This window comes from Bufo bufo, chromosome 4, assembly GCF_905171765.1.
Source record: "Bufo bufo chromosome 4, aBufBuf1.1, whole genome shotgun sequence".
Classification (NCBI taxonomy): Eukaryota; Metazoa; Chordata; class Amphibia; order Anura; family Bufonidae; genus Bufo; species Bufo bufo.
Window position 1 is genome coordinate 228,332,169 of NC_053392.1, and position 21,924 is coordinate 228,354,092.

General features: G+C 39.0%; 1 protein-coding gene across 1 annotated transcript in view; it reads left to right on the plus strand.

The window, feature by feature from the left end:
* LOC120999125 (probable cation-transporting ATPase 13A5) overlaps positions 1 to 21,924 on the plus strand; it is a 286,280-nt gene that overhangs the window by 194,041 nt on the left and 70,315 nt on the right. The window contains exons 17-23 of the mRNA XM_040429998.1: positions 2,989 to 3,106; positions 3,862 to 3,986; positions 5,582 to 5,748; positions 7,247 to 7,348; positions 15,934 to 16,013; positions 16,775 to 16,817; positions 21,765 to 21,874. Of these exons, the coding sequence (XP_040285932.1) occupies positions 2,989 to 3,106; positions 3,862 to 3,986; positions 5,582 to 5,748; positions 7,247 to 7,348; positions 15,934 to 16,013; positions 16,775 to 16,817; positions 21,765 to 21,874 (745 nt within the window). The remainder of the gene's footprint in view (positions 1 to 2,988; positions 3,107 to 3,861; positions 3,987 to 5,581; positions 5,749 to 7,246; positions 7,349 to 15,933; positions 16,014 to 16,774; positions 16,818 to 21,764; positions 21,875 to 21,924) is intronic.

A 21,924-nucleotide genomic window follows, 5' to 3' on the forward strand; every position in this document is an offset into this window, starting at 1 on the left:
GCATAAAAAACGTAAGTTAGATTCGGCCAGCGCAACACGATCCGGGTCATCATATATCTGCCCCAGGGCCACAAAAAATCTTTCCACGGATCGAAGGGAGGGATCCCCTGATGGCAGCGAAAATGCCCAAGTCTGAGCATTACCCCTGAGCAGGGAGATGGCAATCCTCACCCTCTGCTCTTCATTACCAGAGGAATGGGGACACAAGCAAAAATGGAGTTTGCATGCCTCTCTGAAGCGAACAAAATTCTCACTGCCCCCGGAAAACGTTTCCGGAAGTGAGACCTTTGGCTCGCAACAGACTCCATGGGCCGGAGCAGAGCCCAATGCTTGAAGCTGAGTCATAGATTGACGGAGATCCGCTACCTCCAAAGAAAGACCCTGCATGCGGTCAACCAGGCCAGAAAGCGGATCCATGTCAAAAGAGACGGTTTTGGTGGATTATAGTGTCACGGCTGTAAGTGAGCAACTAGAGCATACACAGAAAATAGAGCCACTGACCGGACCCAAACTAGGGAGGATAAAGGGTGACCCCTGTCAGACCCTCAAAGCTTTCCCTATGCTGCTAAGCACATACCCGGATCCTAATGGTGGAACGAGGCATGCCCGCGTACCTAAGACTGATGACCACTGTAACCCCTACAATAGTGGAAGGGGCACGGCCACCGGTGCCCTGCTCAGTATATGGAGGGAACCGTGGTCGCCTCGGATCCGGTCAGAAAACAAACAGATACACTACAATGTCTGCACACTTAGCTGAAGGTGCTGCGGCAGCAGAGAAGACGGATCCAAAGACAGGTGGCAATATCCGGAGTACTTGCTGCAGCAGAACAAAGGTCCAGTGAAAAGATAGCATACAAGTGAAGATACTCAAGCAAGAGCTACAACTCAAATGAGAAATATAATCCACACTCTACAAAAGGAGGAGGGGTGATTTAAAGACAGAGAAATCAAACATAGGAGGAACAGCTGGAAGGAAGGAAACAGAAAGTAATGACCTCATCCCAGGGGCGGAGAAACAGAGCAGTGAGAACTTCTCCAAGCTCTGGTAGTGACATCATCACAGGGGTGGAGAAACAGAGCTGTGAGAACGTCTCAAAGCTCTGGTAGTGACAGGGAACTATAACAAGCATTCATTAAATTGCATTGGAGTCTATGATGATTATACGAGTTTCCTAGGCAGCCCTGTTACAGGCAGGGGCTCGATAGGAGCACTGTGCAGCCTCTTGTCATTCATTATGATCGCTGAGCAGGGGAGCAGGAGCATTACCGGAGGGCATTTAATGATTGTGTTTAACTCATTTTAGGCTACAATAATTTTTTTCAGTTGGTCGTTATAAAAAATGTTCAACAGTTTTTGTGCTATATAGTTATGTTTCAGCCTATCTGCAAAGTATCTTAGTTTCAGTTTTGAACTCAACCGTCTTGTTGTTCTGATGGCTAATGTGATATCCTTATCCCTAAACTCCTGACACCTCATAAACAACTCATTTTAGCCATAGTCAGTTTATTAAGAATTGAGGTATACTGAGTGTTTGTCAGCTTTCAGGATCTACATATTCAGCCATCAGAACAGCAACATGATTTGTGGTAAAACTGAGTGTAAAACTAAAATGAAGTTACTGTCACGGTCCCTCCTGTGTGAGAGGTAAGAAGATTGGATAGACTTGCTGCACGTGAGGCTATCTGACAGGTATCTCTGTTTTCCTCTATGTATGTTGTTGTTTGGCAGGATCTCACCTCTCCTCAGGTGTTGCTCGTTATCAGTGATGAGGCTCTATTTAGATCCGCCTCACACTGCTGACCATGCGGTTGATAGTTTCTGCTTGGTTGCTAGTGCTGGTTTGTCTTGGATCTCCTGCTTTTCCATACATCTCTAAGCTAAGTACTTGCTGCCTTTTCTGTTTCTTATTATTTGGTGTGTGTTGTTTCTAGGCCTCAGGGAGACGCAGGTTCCTTCATTCTGGAAGGAACCAGCTGTCTCATCCCCTGCTACCTATTCTAGGGCTCGTCAGTTTTAGCAGGGCTTTAGGTATACGGTGTAGATATCAGGATCTGCTCATACTGGAAGGAGTTACGGAAAGGCCTAGGGATTACTAGGAGGTCACCATCCCTCTTACTTTTGAGGCCTAGATTGTTATCTATTCATTGTGGTGTGTATTTGCTGTTTTCCCTTCCCCTTAACCTGTGACAGATACTCTGCAGGTAAGTCCAAACTTAACCCTCTGGCACAGAAAAGTTCTTAAAATTTTTTGTTAGACCATTTAAAAACAGTTTTACCACAGAATGAGTAAAAGGCAATTATAAAAAAAAAAACTACCACAAAGGTGTTCATAGACTTCAAGTCCCTGACATCCATCATACATGTAAAATAGATATTGAAAGCATTTTTCACCTGATAGTAGCAGCATTATGGTCCATCAATTTACTTAAGCTGTTCCACATACTGTTCGATTTCTTTGAGAACACATTTGGGGAGATGTATTAATACTGTCTAAAATAAAAAATAAAAAAAGCATATGTATAGAAGAAACAGGCAGAAACTGCCCCAAATGTATCTCAGTGGTGTGCAATGTCTGATAGATTTGGCACAACTTGATAGACATTTAGAAGTTTTTCTCTTACTTATGCTACCTCTTGGTTAGCTTACTTTAAATTAGTATTTTGCACTAAGATTGTGGTGCACAACATTAATTTTGTGCAATTTAGGAGTCCTCTAAACAAAGAAAGTGGGGCCCAACAAGTGTCTAAAGTGCACAATAATTCTGGCAGAAGGCATGTATACCAGTTTTTTGGGCACAAGTGACACAATAATATTGCTGTTATATTGAATTCTTCTGTTATGTTGAATATGGATGAAAATATAAGTTTATCTTTTGTTAAGGAATAGCAACATATTTCAGTTTCTTCCTAAAGCCATGGAACTGTTATTTTTCTTGTGGATTACAGTATTTTACTACTATTGTAATGACTGTCATGTCTTAATAGTCCCAAACAGCTTCTCCATGAAACTTGATGAATACACTGCCCAAGGCTTCCGAGTAATTGGACTAGCATATCGATCACTGCAAAAAGAAGGTCTACCAAAGTCTTTTAACATAGAGAGGTATGATATTTTGATATCTTTGGGCCACCTATTTATTGTATTGTATCGTATATATTAAGTTATTTTTATTATTATTAGAAGTTATTAATTTGGTTGATTGAAAATTATACAAAATGTGATTATTTTTGTGTGATGTATGTGTGATATTTTTTTAACTTGGTGGTTTATTTTATTTTTCTAGACCAAATTCATTTTATCCCTTTCTAATCATCTCAACATACATAATACTGACTGACTGGTGAGATTGTGGGAAGGGAGCTCATGCTTCTATACAGGAGCCAGTCGGGAAAGGTAGAGCTACAGAGGAAACATAGAGGAGGAGAAAGCAGCTGAAAGCAATAGCCTGATCCTGTAAAAAGACAGGAGTCAAATTTTATACTCTCATAAAACAATAGCGGTCAATTGTAAACTTGTGGTGGGCTTCTGATTATATACTGTAGAAAGTTGCAGTTTTTATAGAGTGTTGCAATATAGGTCATCAATATCAGATCAGTGAGTGTCCTGGCACCCCCTTTGATCACCTGATTAAAGAGAACACAGTGCTCATACTGCTGGAGTTGGACCCCGCCGTTCTGATATTGATGACTTATCCTGAGGACAGCTCCCCAGAAACTGGCCAACCCCTTTAATGAAATAGAGCTAACCAGCAAGACAATAAATGGCAGACAAGTGTTACTTAAATATAATGATTTATATACAGGTAGATAATGAACATTGTTTCACAACTTCATTAATGAAATGTTTTATATTTAAAGGGAAGTCGTGGAGGGTGACCTCACATTTCTTGGCTTGTTGCTCCTGGAAAATCAACTTAAACCAGAAACCACTTCAGTACTAGAGGAGCTCCGGGAAGCCAATATTAGGAGTGTAATGGTCACAGGTATTTTTTTTTAGCTTCATTTCTTTTATTTATTTGAGCTTTTTAACTAGCTTTTAAAACATAATTCATTTTTGTCCCCAATATTCTTTGTTTTGATCTCTGAATCCCTAGGTAAATTGGTAGCTAAGAGGTTTTGAGCATGGTCTGTTGTGTCGGTGTTGTGGATAATAGAATAATTTGTCTTTGCTTGTGTGATTGCTGACTCATTCATCCACTAGGGAATATTCCCCAATTGCAGAATCTAAAGGCTCGAGGATAAAGGTCCAAGCAAGGCTTGCTCAGTTTGGAGTTTATTACAGTAGGGTGAGACTGTACCTCTAGATTAATTTTACAACCAAATATATACTTAGTGGTCTTATATAACACCCATTGTTTAAATTAACCCCCGGATAATGCCCCCATAAATTATCTAAATAGCAGAATAGGTCATCAGTATCTGATTGGTGAAGGTCCGACACCCGGGACCCCACCGATCAGCTTTTTGAGATGGCATTGGCGCTCCTGAGAGCGCTGTGGCCTTCCGGCAGCTTACCAAGCACAGTACCATACATTTTACAGCTGCTGTGCTTGGTGTTGCGCTCAGCCCTATTCACTTTAACATATATCGGAGAGAGCCTGTGAGCAGCAATCAGTGTGGAGCACATATCCACAGTTCAGTATATAGAAGATGAGGAGCTATTTTTCTAATAGAAATTTACCATTTCAGTAATTAAAGTATATTACAAAAATGGTCTGTATCACTACTCCTACACATTACAAAAAAAGAATCAAGTTATTATATACAAATTACTAAAAGAATATGTTAAAGGATAACTTTCGTATATATATTTTTTGGAGTATTGGATTGTGGTGATTAATATCACCTTGGTGGCCCTATTTCAACTTTTCACTGTGTATTCAATTACCCCTTAATTCCACATTTTTGTTCCCTGTACTGCCTACTTTTACCTCTGCTTAAAATAGGGTTGCTAGGCATGGTCCGTCTATCTATTGATAGACGGAGCACACAGCGTGCAGGGTCACATTACTGACAGCCAGGGACTGTAAGTAAATGATTAAAGCCAGGTCCTCCCCAGCAGCTGATAACAGTGCCTGGGCTGTGTGCACTTCTCCCTGTCTCTGCGCTTGGCAGACGCTCCCTCACTCAGCAGAGCTGGAGAATGCAGAGTGGAAGCAGCACACAACAGGAAAGGGAGATCTGCCGTCTGCTCAGTGTATAAATGAAAGCAACATGTGGTAAGAGGACCCCTCTGTGCTGCAGGAGATTAACCGTTTAGGGGGGGAGGGCTCTGGTTACTGACACTTTTGGGGGCTATTGTTACTGGCTAGTGAGGGCAGGAGGAATTAGCCTCAGGGTGAGGGCAGTGGCGGCCATCTCAACTGAATAGTGAAATTGCAGTTTTATGCAGACTGGTTGCTAAGGGCTGAATCTTATTAAATATGGGGTAAGTTAGTCTAATAGTAACTGATTCTGGAATATCATGTTATTAGTAACTACATATATGAAAATTGAAATTAGGGTCTAAATGTTATCCTTTAAGCTATATAATAATTTTCATTGTTAGACTGTCCATAATGTCTTATTGTTTTAATAGGTGATAACCTTCAGACAGCTGTGACGGTTGGTAAAAAGTCAGGAATGATTCCTTTTAACAGTAACATAATTATGTTGGAAGCCTGTGATCCTGAGAAAGATTTTCCTGCTTCAGTTACTTGGAAATGTTCGACTGAAATTCAAGCAAATGGAAACCACAAGGATAAAGTATGCTATAATATTGCAGATATTAATCCTGTAATCCAGAAAATCCAGTAATAGGGCAGTTTACCTTTAGTATTTCATTGTATTCTATGGAATTGAACTCATTATAGAACACAGCACAGTATGTACCGCAATGTAATATGCCAAAAATATACTTATAAGGATTAGACAAAGTAGAATGACACAAACTACACTTTCTGAAACAGATAAAAATAGTATTTTGAGACTTAAAGTCAAAACATTTCTATCACATGCCTACAGCAATCACTATATGAGTCAGTTGAAGTACTAGTCAAATACCAATTGGGATGCATAAATACCAGATATTCTCCAGGTACTTGATATAGAGCAACCAGCCAAACCATGCAATGCAGTTCTGTCCCTCCATGATTGAAAATTTTTCTTCTGCATTTACACAAAACATGTCTGCAGAAGCTTTCATCTAGGGCAACACCTTTGGTTAAGCAGCTAAAAAAACAACAAGCTGATCACTATGGGTCTGGTTGGTTACTGAAACCAAGAAAAGCCATACATTTCATTTAAACTCTTTAATAATATAAAAACCTGAGCTGTATTATCTTAGAATAAGGTTCAGACAGAACAAGTTCGATGAGCCCCTGAGGAGCCGAAGCAGAAGATGGGAGTTGTAGTAGCTCTGTCAATGATGTGCCACAGTGTACTCTCTCAAGCCATCACTCCCTGGGGTCTCTGCAGTGAAATATGGGCACCCTCTGTTCCTTCGGGGCACTACTGTAGCTGTGGGTCTCCTTGACGGATGGTAGTTTGGGGGTGCCCTTGATGTTAAATGTGCGTGCAAGGCAGGGTTTAAAACAGTGAAATGTCCAGCATGTGGCATTAGGAGAGTTAGTAACCAGACTAGACTAACCAAACAAAAGTCCCTCTTTACTGTGTACAAAATAGGAGTTTCAGTACATCCAGCATATATCTGTACACAGTGCAAATTCTTCAAACATGAACTAAGCAAGTAGTTGTCAGCAATGACCCTCTGATTATTCTTTATCTTGCTAATTATTTGTGACTTTTGCACTTTCTCTGTGACTGGGATCTCTGGCTAGCAGTACCAGTCTGGCAACTGTGGCTGTAGTGTCCACTAATCTGAATTGTAGAGGCTGTCTTAACAGGTTACCCCTCTCCAGCAGCAGGGTCTGAAATGTTTTATGCTATGTTACTTTGCTGACCCTCATGGTGTACGGCAGCAGCCAGACGATACCCTAAGCTCCAGAGAGGGCTGGGCCAGGATGATTAATTTCGGCCATGACTGAATAGGTGTACAATATTTTACATTAGTATAGCAAACAGTGAAAAAATTTCAAACCAAATTGCAGATACCCCCTTACACTGGAGTATGGCACAAACAGTGATATAAAATAAAGAGAATATTAGTTTATTGTGTGTATATTTAGCAACACAAAATAACCAAATGTTTAAATCACTTCATTCCATATTCATAATCTACCTTTTCTTATTTTTCTTTCTTAAGTCACAAATTAATGTTGGGGAAAGATTGGAACATTTTCACTTTGCAATGAATGGAAAGTCCTATCAAGTTTTAACTCAACATTTTTCAAATTTGCTTCCAAAAGTAAGTGTAGAACTATCATTTTGTCTCAACATTTTGTATTTTGTGCCATATTAATGGTGGATGAAAGGCGCACTATTAGCAAAAAAAATAGCAGATATAGTTGTTCTGACAGAGGAGCAATGCGCTATTCTCTTCTAATAAACATTAGATTCTAGTTGGAAACATCTGAATTAACATCTTTACTACCTGGCATCCAGTTGTGCTTCCTTCTCCACATATATTACTTGTTATAACAGTCTTCTCTTGTAACAATTTTGCTTTTATAAATACCTAAAATCCCCATAAAATAATAAAACTTGAGAACAGTTTATTAGAATTCTGCATTAAAGGGGTTTTCCGGGATATTACTACTAATGACTAGTGATGGGCGAAGTTATCGAAAATTCAATTCAGCTGCTTCACCGAACTTCAACAAGAAATTTGATTTGTTACAAAGTACTTCATCACAAATCGCATTCCATTGTATGTAGTGGGAGCAATAACAGGGAATGGCGATGGCGCCACCCCCGTCATTGAACCTCACAGATTAGCATTCAACGCTGATTGTGGCATCTGAAAGTCACAGGGGTTAATCAGGGGTTTAAAAAAAATACACACCGTATTTTTCACTTTATAAGAAACACTTTTCCCCCCAAAAGTGGTGGGAAAATGGCTGTGTGTCTTATAAAGCGAATACTAGTGAATGCTTCCATTATGGAAGCACTCACTAGTACTGTATGCATTAGGTGCCAGGAGCAGGGAGTGAAGTGCTGCGAGTGCTTTTGGTACTCACTCTCCCTGGTCTTCCTTCCTGGGGCCGGAGCTGCACTGTCCTGACCCTGTCAGGTGACAGTGCAGCACAGACCATAGAAGACATGGGCCCATGACTGCTGCCGGAGAGGAGCCGCACGTAGGGGAGGTAACAAGAGTTTTTTTTATTTTATTCTTATCTGAGGTCTAATGTTCTGGCAAGGAACTATGGGAGGGTCTGACATTAAGGGCTGATCCGAGGTCTGATGGGGGAGTCTGATAATGAGGGCTGATCTGAGGTCAGATTGGGGTCTGAAATAATGGGCTTATCTGAGGTCTGATGGGGGCCTCAAATTGAGGGCTGATCTGAGGTCTGATGGGGGTCTGAAATAAAGGGATGATATAAGGTCTGATGTAGACTGATATTGAGGGCTGATAGAGTTCTGACATGGAGGACTGATGGGGTTCTGACATGGAGGGCTGATGGGGTTCTGACATGGAGGGCTGATGGGGTTCTGACATGGAGGGCTCATATGATGTCATTTATGGGGGTTAATCTGAGGATCTGATATGAGGTCTGATGAAAAATATTTGGCTGTGTCTTATAAAGCGAAAAATACGGTACTCACCATCTTCATTTGATTGCGGATTGTCACACGTCCACTGGATAGGTGATCTAAATATTTTTAAGTATGCATTATTTTTATGCCAATGTAACTCTGTACTCTTACGTAACTGAAAACAGTGAGTTATGCTTGGCACTATAATGGTACAGGCTCAGCAGGGACAGATTAAAGGCTAGATATGATACAAGAACCAAGAGTACAACATACATAAGGCAACGTAACTAAGATAACTACATAGATACAACACCAAAATCAAGACTGCTACATAGATACAATACCAGATCCAATATTACTACACAGTTGTGATACTAGAACCAAGATTACTACATAAATCTGTTACCAAAACCAAGATTACTACATAGATACAGTAACACAGTTCACTGTATAGATATGATATGATAATCATACCACACAATATATTGCTTAAATATTAACATTGCGACACTCTATATATATATATATATATGTCCGCCAAACAAACTTTTTCAGGTTTGCTCCTGAGGAATTGAGTAAAACGGCACCCAGCACCAGTTTACTGCATATGTTGGTGGGCAAAACTTTTCCTTCCTCCTAAGGGAGGAAGGAAAAGGATGCTCACATAACCCTGGGAGTTTTTGGATGCAGGACAGTATATGTCACAGAAACACACAGAATATGGACACTAGATTAGGCCCAGATTATTGGAATTTGCCCTAAAGAAACAGTTTTTAGATGCAGGACAGTATATGTCACAGAAACACACAGAATATGGACACTGGCCTGGGCCCAGATTTTTGGAATTTGCTCTAAAGAAACAGTTTTTGGATGTAGGACAGTTTTTGCATGCAGGACAGTATATGTCACAGAAACAAACAGAATATAGACACTAGATTAGGCCCAGATTTTTGTAATTTGCAATACATACTCAGTTTTTCAGATGCAGGACAGTATATGTCACAGAAACACACAGACTATGGAAACTGGATTGGGCCCAGATTATTGGAATTTGCCCTAAAGAAACAGTTTTTGATTGCAGGACAGTAAATGTCACATAAACACACAGACTATGGACAGTAGACTAGGCCCAGATTTTTGGAATTTGCTAAATAAACTCAGTTTCCGGATGCAGGACAGTATATGTCATAGAAACACACAGAATATGGACACTACATTAGTCCTAGATTATTGTAATTTGCACTAAAAAAACATTTTTTGGATGCAGGACAGTTTTTGGATGCTGGACAGTATATGTCACAGAAACACACAGAATATGGACACTAGATTAGGCACAGATTTTTGGAATTTGCCCTAAAGAAACAGTTTTTGGATGCAGGACAGTATATGTCACAGAAACACACAAAATATGGACACTAGATTAGGCTCAGATTTTTAATATTTGCAAAACAAACTCAGTTTTCGAATGCAGGACAGTATATGTCACAGAAGCACACAGAATATGGACACTAGATTAGGCCCAGATTATTGGAATTTGCAATACAAACTCAGTTTTTCAGATGCAGGACAGTATATGTCACAGAAACACACAGAATATGGATACTAGATTAGGCCCAGATTATTGGAATTTGCCCTAAAGAAACAGTTTTTGGATGCAGGACAGTATATGTCACAGAAACACACAGATTATGGACACTAGATTGGGCTCAGATTTTTAATATTTGCAAAACAAACTCAGTTTTCAGATGCAGGACAGTATATGTCACAGAAACACACAGAATATGGACACTAGATTAGGCCCAGATTATTGGAATTTTCAATACAAACTCAGTTTTTCAGATGCAGGACAGTATATGTCACAGAAACACACAGAATATGGACACTAGATTAGGCACAGATTTTTGGAATTTGCCCTAAAGAAACAGTTTTTGGATGCAGGACAGTATATGTCACAGAAACACACAAAATATGGACACTAAATTAGGCCCAGATTATTGGAATTTGCAATACAAACTCAGTTTTTCAGATGCAGGACAGTATATGTCACAGAAACACACAGAATATGGATACTAGATTAGGCCCAGATTATTGGAATTTGCCCTAAAGAAACAGTTTTTGGATGCAGGACAGTATATGTCACAGAAACACACAGATTATGGACACTAGATTAGGCTCAGATTTTTTATATTTGCAAAACAAACTCAGTTTTCAGATGCAGGACAGTATATGTCACAGAAAGACACATAATATGGACACTAGATTAGGCCCAAATTATTGGAATTTGCCATAAAGAAACAGTTTTTGGATGCAGAACAGTTTTTGGATGCAGGACAGTATATGTCACAGAAACACACACAATATGGACACTGGATTGGGCCCAGATTTTTGGAATTTGCAAAGCAAACTCAGTTTCCGGATGCAGGACAGTATACTGTATGTCACAGAAACACACACAATATGGACACTAGATTTGGCCCAAATTTTTGGAATTTGCAATAAAAACTCAGTTTTCAGATGCAGGACAGTATATGTCATGGAAATACACAGAATATGGACACTAGATTAGGCCCAGATTATTGGAATTTGCCCTAAAGAGACAGTTTTTGGATGCAGGACAGTATATGTCACAGAAACAAACAGAATATGGACACTAGATTAGGCCCAGACTTTAGGAATTTGCCCTAAAGAAACAGTTTTTGGATGCAGGACAGTATTTGTCACAGAAACACACAGAATATGGACACTAGATTAGGCTGAGATTTTTAATATTTGCAAAACAAACTCAGTTTTTCGGATGCAGGACAGTATATGTTACAGAAACACACCGAATATGGATACTAGATGAGGCCCAGATTATTGGAATTTGCCCTAAAGAAACAGTTTTTGGATGAAGGACAGTTTTTTTGATGCAGGACAGTATATGTCACAGAAACACACAGAATATGGACACTATGTTAGGCCCAGATTATTGGAATCTGCAGTACAGACACTGTTTTCTGATGTAGTTTATATTTATATTTTTCACTATATCTGGGCCTGACAAACACACAATGTATTGAAGCGCAGATCACACAATTCAAGGATTGCACCGTTGACAGCAAAAATGTGGATAGATTATGCGGAAAAAAATGGTGTTTTCTGTATTATTATTTTTTTCACTATATCTATGCCTTACAACCACACAATGTATTGAAGCGCAGATCACACAATTCACAGATTACACAGTTGACAGCAAAAATGTGGAGAGATTATGGGAGAAAAATTGTTTTCTGTATTCACATTTTTTCCCTATATCTGGGCCTGACAACCACACAATGTATTGAATGCTAGATCACACAATTCACGGATTACACCGTTGACAGCAAAAATGTGGATAGATTATGGGAGAACATTTTTTTTCTATATTTTCATTTTTTTCCCTATTGCTAGGCCTGACAACCACACAATGTACTGAAGCGTAGATCACACAATTCAGGGATTACATATATATATAGATACAATATTCTTCCTATCTCTGCCCCTGACACACAGAAGGCATTGCTGCACAGATGTCACAAGTCACTGCAGACACCTTCTATATAGCAAAATAATCGCTATTTCGAAAAGTATAAAAAATATATATATTTTGTACAACTTTGCACAATTAACCCCTTCAAGACCAAGCTAGTTTTTACCTTAAGGACCAGGCCATTTTTAGCAAATCTGACATGTGTCAATTTATGTGGTAATAACTTTAAAACGCTTTTACTTATCCAGGCCATTCTGAGATTGTTTTCTCGTCACATATTGTACTTCATGACACTGGTAAAATGGAGTAAAAAAATTTCATTTTTTTTTATAAAAAAATAACAATTTTACCAAAAAGTAAATTTTTTTTTTAAATTTCCAAATTTATATTTCTCTACTTTTATAATATACACTAATACCTCCAAAAATAGTTATTACTTTACATTTCCCATGTCTACTTCATGTTTGGATCATTTTGTGAATGCCATTTTATTTTTTGGGGACATTAGAAGGCTTAAAAGTTTAGAATCAAATCTTGACATTTTTCAGAAAATTTCCAAAACCCACTTTTTAAGGACCAGTTCAGGTCTGAAGTCACTTTGTGAGGCTTACATAATAGAAACCACCCAAAAATTACCCCATTTTAGAAACTACACCCCTCAAGGTATTCAAACTGATTTTGCAAACTTTGTTAACCCTTTAGGTGTTCCACAAGAATTAAAGGAAAATGGAGATGAAATTTCAGAATTTCACTTTTTTGGCAGATTTTCCATTTTAATAAATTTTTTCCAGTAACAAAGCAAGGGTAAACAGCCAAACAAAACTCAATATTTATTACCCTGATTCTGTAGATGACAGAAACACCCCATTTGTGATCGTAAACTGCTGTCCGGGCACATGGCAGGGCGCAGAAGGAAAGGAATGCCATATGGTTTTTGGAGGGCCATGTCACATTTGAAGACCCCCTGTTGCACCCCTAGAGTAGTAACAAAGTAGTAAAAAAATGACCCCATTTTGGAAATTACGGGATAGGGTGGCAGTTTTGTTGGTACTATTTTAGGGTACATATGATTTTTGGTTGCTCTATATTACACTTTTTGTGAGGCAAAGTAACAGAAAATAGCATTTGGCACCATTTTTATTTTTTGTTATTAACAATGTTCATCTGACAGGTTAGATCATGAGCTATTTTTATAGAGGAGGTTGTTACGGATGCGACAATACCAAATATGACTACTTGTTTTGGTTGTTTGTTTCCGTATTACATAATAAAGCACTTAAAAAAAAAAAAGATTTTTTAGTGTCTCCATATTCTGAAATCCATAATTTTTTATTATTATTCTTATGTAGGGTCTAATTTTTTTGGGGGATGAGATGAGGTTTTATTGGTACAATTTTGGAGTGTGTATGACTCTTTGATCGCTTGGTATTACACTTTATGATGTAAGGTGACAAAAAAATGGCTTTTTTACACAGTTTTTTTAATTTATTTTTTTACGGTGTTCACCTGAGGGGTTAATTTTTATATAGCAGGTCGTTACAGACGTAGCAATACCTAATATGTAAACTTTTTTTTTTTATTAAAGTTTTATACACAAATATTTTTGAAACAAAAAAGAAATTATGTTTTGGTGTCTTCATAGTCTGAGAGCCATAGTTTTTTTTAATTTTTTTGGCGATTGTTTTAGGTAGGGGCTCATTTTTTGTGGGATGAGGTGATGGTTAGATTGATACTATTTTTGTAGGGAAACGCCTTTTTGATCGCTTGGTGTTGCACTTTTAGTGATGTATAGGGACAAAAATATATATATATTTTTAATTTTACTTTTTTGACAGTGTTAACCTGATGGGTTAGATCATGTGATATTTTTATAGAGCCGGTCTATACAAACACAGCGAGTGCCAAGAGTGTGCAAAGCAGTAATCAAAGCAAAAGATGGCTACTTTGAAGAACCTACAGTAGAATATGACATATTTTCAGTTGTTTCACACTTGTTTGTTATGTATATAATTCCAAATGTGTTAATTCATAGTTTTGATGCCTTCATAGTCATGAAAATAAAGAAAACTCTTTGAATGAGAAGGTGTGTCCAAACTTTTGGTCTGTACTGTACGTCAGGATATGGGAAGGGGTTAAATTGTGGCCACCACACACAATAGTCCTTAAAAGGAATTTTGGCTCTTTGAAACGTTTTAAAATAGATTAAATTGCGATCACAAACTCCCTACACTATCTGTCCCTTCCTAAGCGCAGCTCTCCCTGATTCCCAATGAGCCGAACCCGCATCATCGGGTGCTATAGAGTACCCGATGAAAACGTTCCGGGCAGCAAATCACTGTAATGCCAGCATCCAACATGGCTACTGGCATGACAGTGATGGTAGAACTTACCTGCATGTTTATTGGCTGCTTAGCAGGCACAAAACATGCGTGGAGAAGACTCGAGCATGGCGCTCGAGCACATGTGGTACTCGGCCGAGTACTGCCATGTGCCGAGCATAGCGATGCTCGAGCCGAACAAGTATTCGGCCGAGCATGCTCGCTTATCAATACCAGCAAACAAACAGCCTTTAAAAAGGAATCCCTCTGCCCCAAATAGTAGTCTGTCACGCAGCCTCTGCTTTGCTGGGCTGGTATATGCCTTTGTTTTATTAAGTACGTATCAATAAAGCTACCTTTTAATTATTTACTTACAGGCTTGTATTTTTCTATATTGCAGTGGAAACACCAACACTATGGACCAGATTTATCATTACTCTGACAGCTCACTCCACTTTCACATATGGCTAAAGTCAGTTTTAGCAAAGTCAGATTTATGATCGGCCCTTTAAGACTGTAATAAATGTGGTTTGACGGTAGCAGTTTATCCGTCAATAAGCAGCTTTACAAAAGTTGCACGTCTTTTTTTACGAAAAAGTTGCATGTTCTATTAAAAAAGTCGCATAAGATAAGCATGGTCCTCACTGGAGTGAAATTGCGCATTTTTTTGTGACTTTTTAAAGTTGCAATAGTAAATCTGTCTAGAGATTCATTTACATAAGAAAACACGCCCACTTTCAGAAAACTGGCGAGCAAAGTGCAGAACAAATAAAAGTCGCAAATTTTTGCACAGTTTAAGCGATTGCGCAAAATTTTTCGACTTTTTCACTCCATTATTCTGACGTGAGCTAATGATAAATCTGGCCCTATGTCTTTTTTTTGATAATTGTACTGACCTGCAGAAAATAGTTATTATGTTATGTATAGAGCATGGTAAATACCATAAAACAAATTCCCCAAAATTATGGTGGAATCGCTGTGTTTTTTCTCATGCCAAAACCTCAAAATGTTTTTACAATATTTACAGTACATTAGATGTGCACCAAAATAATGACATTATAAATGCAACTCATTCTGCAAAAAAACCCTAAAAACTAAAACTTATACAGCTAAGCTGTATTAGTGCAGAAACAGTTAAAGCTTTTGAAAAAATACTGAGCCTTTAGTATCAAACTAGGCTGCATTCTTAAAGGGTTAATAAACTTAATGTATTTTTATTTTAGAATCCATAAATCTGTGTTGACCCACATTATATTAAAAATACAATATTTTTTTATTTTTCTGTAATAATAATAAGTAAATGTTATGTTGGATGTCACTAATAACAAAATAAAAGGCATGATACAAAATTATTCTGGTCATTTCAAACCAAAAACTACTGGATTGGTAAAGCATATCAATTTGTAACCATTGTAAACACAACTTTTAGATTATATACTTTTCATTTACTATAGTTTATTTGTTTTAAAGATCCTATTAAATGGAACAATTTTTGCAAGAATGACTCCAAAGCAAAAATCAAGTCTTATTGAAGAGCTGCAAAAATTAGAGTGAGTTAAAAACTGATTTATTCTCTTTTTCTAAAAGCCTGAATATAATTTTTTTCTTCTAATTCAAAAGATGCATTGTTTAATGTGCAAGTAAATAAATATACAATATTGTGCAAAGGTTTTAGGCAGGTGTGGGGAAAATGTTGCAAAGTAAGAATCTTCTGAAATTAGTAGTGTTAATGGTATATTTTTATCGATTAACAAAATGCTAAATAAATGAACACGAAAAATCTAAGGGGATCGTTTGTTAAGACCGACGTTCTAGATGCCAGTCTTAATATGGCCCTGCTCTGGCGGTGGATCCACCAAAGTTATGTAGAGGCGTATTTTTGTTAATAGATAACCCCCTAAATATTTTTTGTGACCACACTTTGCCATTCAGACAGCATCAATTCTTCTAGGTATACTTGCACACAGTTTTGAAGGAGCTCAGCAGAGAGGTTGTTCCAAACCTACTGGAAAACTAACCACAGATCTTCTGTGGATTTAGGCTTGCTCAACTTCTTCTGTCCCTTCATGTAATCTTTGACAGACTCGATGATGCTGAGATCAGGGCTCTGTGGGGCAATATCATAACTTCCAGGATTCCATTTCTGTCTGTTTCTGATAGTTGTCCCACTGCAGAATAAATTTAAACTATTAACACTTCTAGTTTTGAAAGCATTATTACTTTGCAGAATTTTTCCACATCTGCCTAACAATTTTGCACAGTAGTGTTTACTATAGGCAAACATCTAATAACCCTCGACTTCTTGTTTCAGCTACTTTGTCGGTATGTGTGGAGATGGTGCCAATGACTGTGGGGTAAGGACATGTTAACATGATAAAACATACTTTGATATATCACCATGTCAGTAATAATGGACATAATAACCTTATTATATTATATTATTATACTTATAAAGTTGCTATTTTATAGTCTACAGTGGACATTATGGAAATTTGCTAATTTAATGAATGCAGAGCTCTATATATTTCAGATTCAGGCACCTAATTCAATTAGGGTGACTTTCAGGAAGATTGATTTGACTTAAAGTGAGTGTCCGGCCTCAAAACCAATTTTTAATTATGGCCCTGAAAGTGTGTAAATGAAAAAAAAGATATAAAATCAATCACTCACCTATTCACCATCACTACATTCCAATGCCAAAGCTCCTGGTGTGTTCCAAAGCTGCACATGACCACCAAGACTCTGGAGACACATCACTGCAGAGACTGCTGAATAACTTCAGTAGTGTACATGATTACGGACAGAACATCACATCACTGGTCCATGAGGGACCAGAAGGATCAGGGACAGAAGTCTATGCACTGGAAAAAAGCAGTGGTGAGTATGTGAGTCTTTTTTTTCTTTCATTTGTACACTTTCAGGGCCTTTTTTAGTCAGACAACCCCATTAAGGCCTTTTTACATGGACGGAGGATCACGTGAATTACCAGGAATGAACATTCCTACGTGCGGTAGTGCGGTAGTAAAAGTGCGGTCAATCACCTGACAAATGACCAGACTTTTATCAGATGATGTGATTGTTTATGTGGCACATGAAATCATCATTTGTTGGCAGCATATCAACATAAGTGCCCATATGTGTTGTTGTTTTTTTTGCTGCTTTAGCCTGGCACTGTTTTTCTGTGCATGTGTTTAGCTGCCTCATGACAGCAAGGTATCTACTTTAAAGAGGACCTTTCACCAGAGGAAAGCCTCTAAATTAACTATACAGGAGTGTAGAGCGGCGCCAGGGATCCCGCTGCACTTACTGTTATCCCCGGGCGCCGCTCCGTTCGCCCGGTATAGCCTCCGGTATGTAAGAAGTTAGGCTCCACCCAGTTGAGCCTGCCGGCGTCTTCTTCTCCTATGCTGTAGCGCTGGCCATGAGCTGAGCGCTGCCATTAACCAGCGCTACAGCATAGGAGAAGAAGACGCCGGCAGGCTCAAGTGGGTGGAGCCTAACTTCTTACATACCGGAGGCTATACCGGGCGAACGGAGCGGCGCCCGGGGATAACAGTAAGTGCAGCGGGATCCCTGGGCGCCGCTCTACACTTCTGTATAGTCAGTTTAGAGGCTTTCCTCTGGTGAAAGGTCCTCTTTAAATGCTGAAATCGAAGAGACCTCAATATCATTCTCCTGCAGCTGAACAATCTGGCAATGACTGGGAATAAATGGTTCAGTCCTGATGATTGCCCTATTTCAGCACATATAAATTGACCCTTATTTTGCAGTTAGATTTACAAATACAGCGCTGTAAACAAATATTTGCCCCTCATTCAACTAATTCTAATTTAAGAAAATGTCAAGGGTAAATACAAAATGCAGCTTTTAAATTATCATTCCATTTACTGATGGTAAAGATTTATTGAAATCAAAACCAATACTTTGCCACATCACAATATCGTGGTACCAGGCTGTAATTCACCCTACATTAAATGAAATAACTAACAAAAATGGGGGCTTATTAAAACTCAACTTTTAATCAAAGTATCAGTAAAAAAAACTCTCAAATAGAAGATGCATAAAATATCCCTAACAAAAGGGGGACAGATAAGTCAGCACACAATTGGCAATCAAATCATTCCTAAGTGACCAGTAATGCTACTCTACAAACACACCTCACACATAAGTCCAGTTTTAAGAGTCATGGTTGCAGGATGGACATGAGTTATCTTAGGAATAAAAGAGAGGGTACCTTGACTGCCAAAATGTTTGTTCTGATTTCTCTCATAGCCTAGAGAATGTTCCAGTGTACCCTTCCATCTATATCATAGTGCTGCAGACCTTCTGATGCTTGGTTGTGGTTGTAGATGGTCACTTCTCCAGGTCAAGTCTGCTGTATACATATACTGGTAAATGTCCCTAATGTGACCATATCATTAAGGAAAACGAACTATCAACTCCTAAAGAAGTTTATATACAGTGCACCTGCCCTGATAAGGGAAAGCCCATCTGGAACCTCGCCCTAGTCTTGGACCTATACCTCGCTACAGCGCATGCGCCCGCCAGCCTTACATACTCGCGATTATGTAAGGCTGGCGGGCGCATGCGCTGTAGCGAGACTGAAGCCGGTTGAGTGTATGAGCCGGAGCCGGGATCGCGCTACAGCAGCCCTTTACTGCGCATGCGGGCTGAGAGTGCGGTCCCGGCACTGAGATGCGGCGTGTCAATTAAGGCGGCAGGAGGCGGGGAGAGCAGGATTGGAGACGCCAAGGCCGCTGCCCCCTTGACTTCAAGCCTGACTCGGAGACAGCGCCAACCGACATTAAAAGATCGTTTTTAACAAGTATGAAGAAACACAAAGAGGCAAGAAAAACATGATTAGCAACACACTGGGGGATACTGTAAGGTACTGTGGTCAGTTTAATATGCGTTTTCTGGTGACAGGTTCTCTTTAAGTCTCTTAACCTAATTGCGATTGAGTTTTAGGTCACAAACTGAACATTTTCCATGGTGCTTGGTGCCATCAATTATGACAAGTCATCCAGGTCTTGTAGAAGTAATGTAGACCCAGACCATTATGTGTGAGATGAGCCCATTTGTTCTTTTTGGTCAGCAGTGGTTTGTGTTTTGCAACTCTCCCTTGGATGCCGCTTTTGCCCATTATTTTTCTTATAGTGGAATCATGTACGTTGACCTTAACTGAGGCAAGTTAGGCCTGCAGATCTTTAGATGTTTTTTTTTTTTTTTTTTTTTGTGACCTCTTGGATGAGCAGGCAGATAGTAGGCAGACAATGTCATAGAGCAGCAGCAAATGCTAGCAGAATGATTGGGTGTATAGGGAGGGAGAGGCATTACCAGTAGAAAGAGGGAGGTGCTTATGCCGCTCTACAGAGCACTAGTGAGACCTCATTTGGAGTATTGTGCGCAGTACTGGAGACCATATCTCCAAAAGGATATTGATACTTTGGAGAGAGTTCAGAGAAGAGCTACTAAACTAGTACATGGATTGCAGGATAAAACTTACCAGGAAAGATTAAAGGACCTTAACATGTATAGCTTGGAAGAAAGACGAGACAGAGGGGATATGATAGAAACTTCTAAATACATAAAGGGAATCAACAAGGTAAAAGAGGAGAGAAAATTTAAAAGAAGAAAAACTGCTACAAGAGGACATAGTTTTAAATTAGAGGGGCAAAGGTTTAAAAGTAATATCAGGAAGTATTACTTTACTGAGAGAGTAGTGGATGCATGGAATAGCCTTCCTGCAGAAGTGGTAGCTGCAAATACAGTGAAGGAGTTTAAGCATGCATGGGATAGGCATAAGGCCTTCCTTCATATAAGATAGGGCCAGGGGCTATCCATAGTACTCAGTATATTGGGCAGACTAGATGGGCCAAATGGTTCTTATCTGCCGACACATTCTATGTTTCTATTTTTCTATGTTTCTATGAGTCGCTGATGCAAACTTGGTGATTTTGTAGATGACAGGCCAAAAAAGGTCATTACTATTTCAAGTTTTGTAGATAACGGCTTTCATTGTGGTTCACTGGAGTCCCAGAGCCTTAGGCCTCTTGCACACGGCCGTATGGCTTTTTCAGTATTTGGTGGCCCTCAAAAAATATGGATGACGTCCATGTGCATGTGCATGACGTCCAATGAACGGAACAGCAGGGCCCTGATAGAACAGTACTATCCTTGTCCGTTATGTGGACAATAATAGGACATGTTCTATCTTTGAACGGAAGGGAAAAACGGAATTACGGAAACGGAAGGCATATGGAGTACCTTCCATTTTTTTTGCGGATCCTTCGAAATTAATGGTTCTGTATACGGTCTGTATACGGAACGCAAAAAACGGAACGTAATGACTTTCAATCAGTATTTCGATCTCTTTAGAGCATGGCATAAAGTGCTGCTCTTTGAGACCTTCTAGCCTGATTCATATCCCAGGGCAGGTTATATGTAAGTGATGTTTGTATTCAACAGGTGTAATGGAAACCGTGATGTGCCTAGTACATTTGGTTAACTGGTTGATTTAAATTTGCCAGCAAAAGACACTTACTTTTTCACATGCAGCAAGGTACGGTTGAACAGCTTTTTTCTTCAAAAAACACATCACAAATTACCAAACAACACAACACTTTGCCTAATATTAAAAGTACCGTAGTTTGATCATCTGAAACATTCAAGTTTGACAGATATGTAAAAAAAGAAGTTGGGAAGGGGCAAATATTTTTCCACGGCTATCTATATAAAAGTTAAGTAAACTTTCAGAACTTTTGTTGTGCTCATCCTGAGTTACTGCTTGTATTAATGTAAATTTTCACACTTAACTGGGCCTATGAACTCACATCTTCCAGCTTTAAAGGGGTTGTCTGGTTTTGTGAGGAAACCGGACATTTGTGGCATGAGTGCAATAAAGATTAGATCATTACTTACCTAACAGATTCCGCACAGCTGCTCTGGTTTTACCAGCTGGGCTCTGTTCAACCAGCTGCAGTGGTGCACTGCTTGAGGCTAATGATTGGCTACAGCGGTTACATGTTGTCAATGTCATATCACTGCTGCAGCCGGGTCAACAAAGCCTGGCTGGGAGAACTGGAGTGGCTGTGTGAGATCTGCTATGTGACAGGTTCGTACAACATGTTTATCCTATATTTTCTATACTATCTAAATCCAAATGTGTTAAGTGAAAAGCACCAGCAGAATAACTTGGGCAATTAGGAGATTCTCTAGTTAAATTACATGATAAAAAAAAAATATAACTGGGATTGATCTTCAGTATGCAAACTAATAATTCATATATGCATCACTCACAGGCACTTAAAATGGCTCATGCTGGAATTTCATTGTCTGAATTAGAAGCGTCTGTTGCATCTCCATTTACTTCTAAAATTCCAAATATTGAATGTGTTCCATTGCTCATCAAGTAAGTTGTGTATTAATCTGTAAGGTAGATAGGGGTATTATACTAATAGA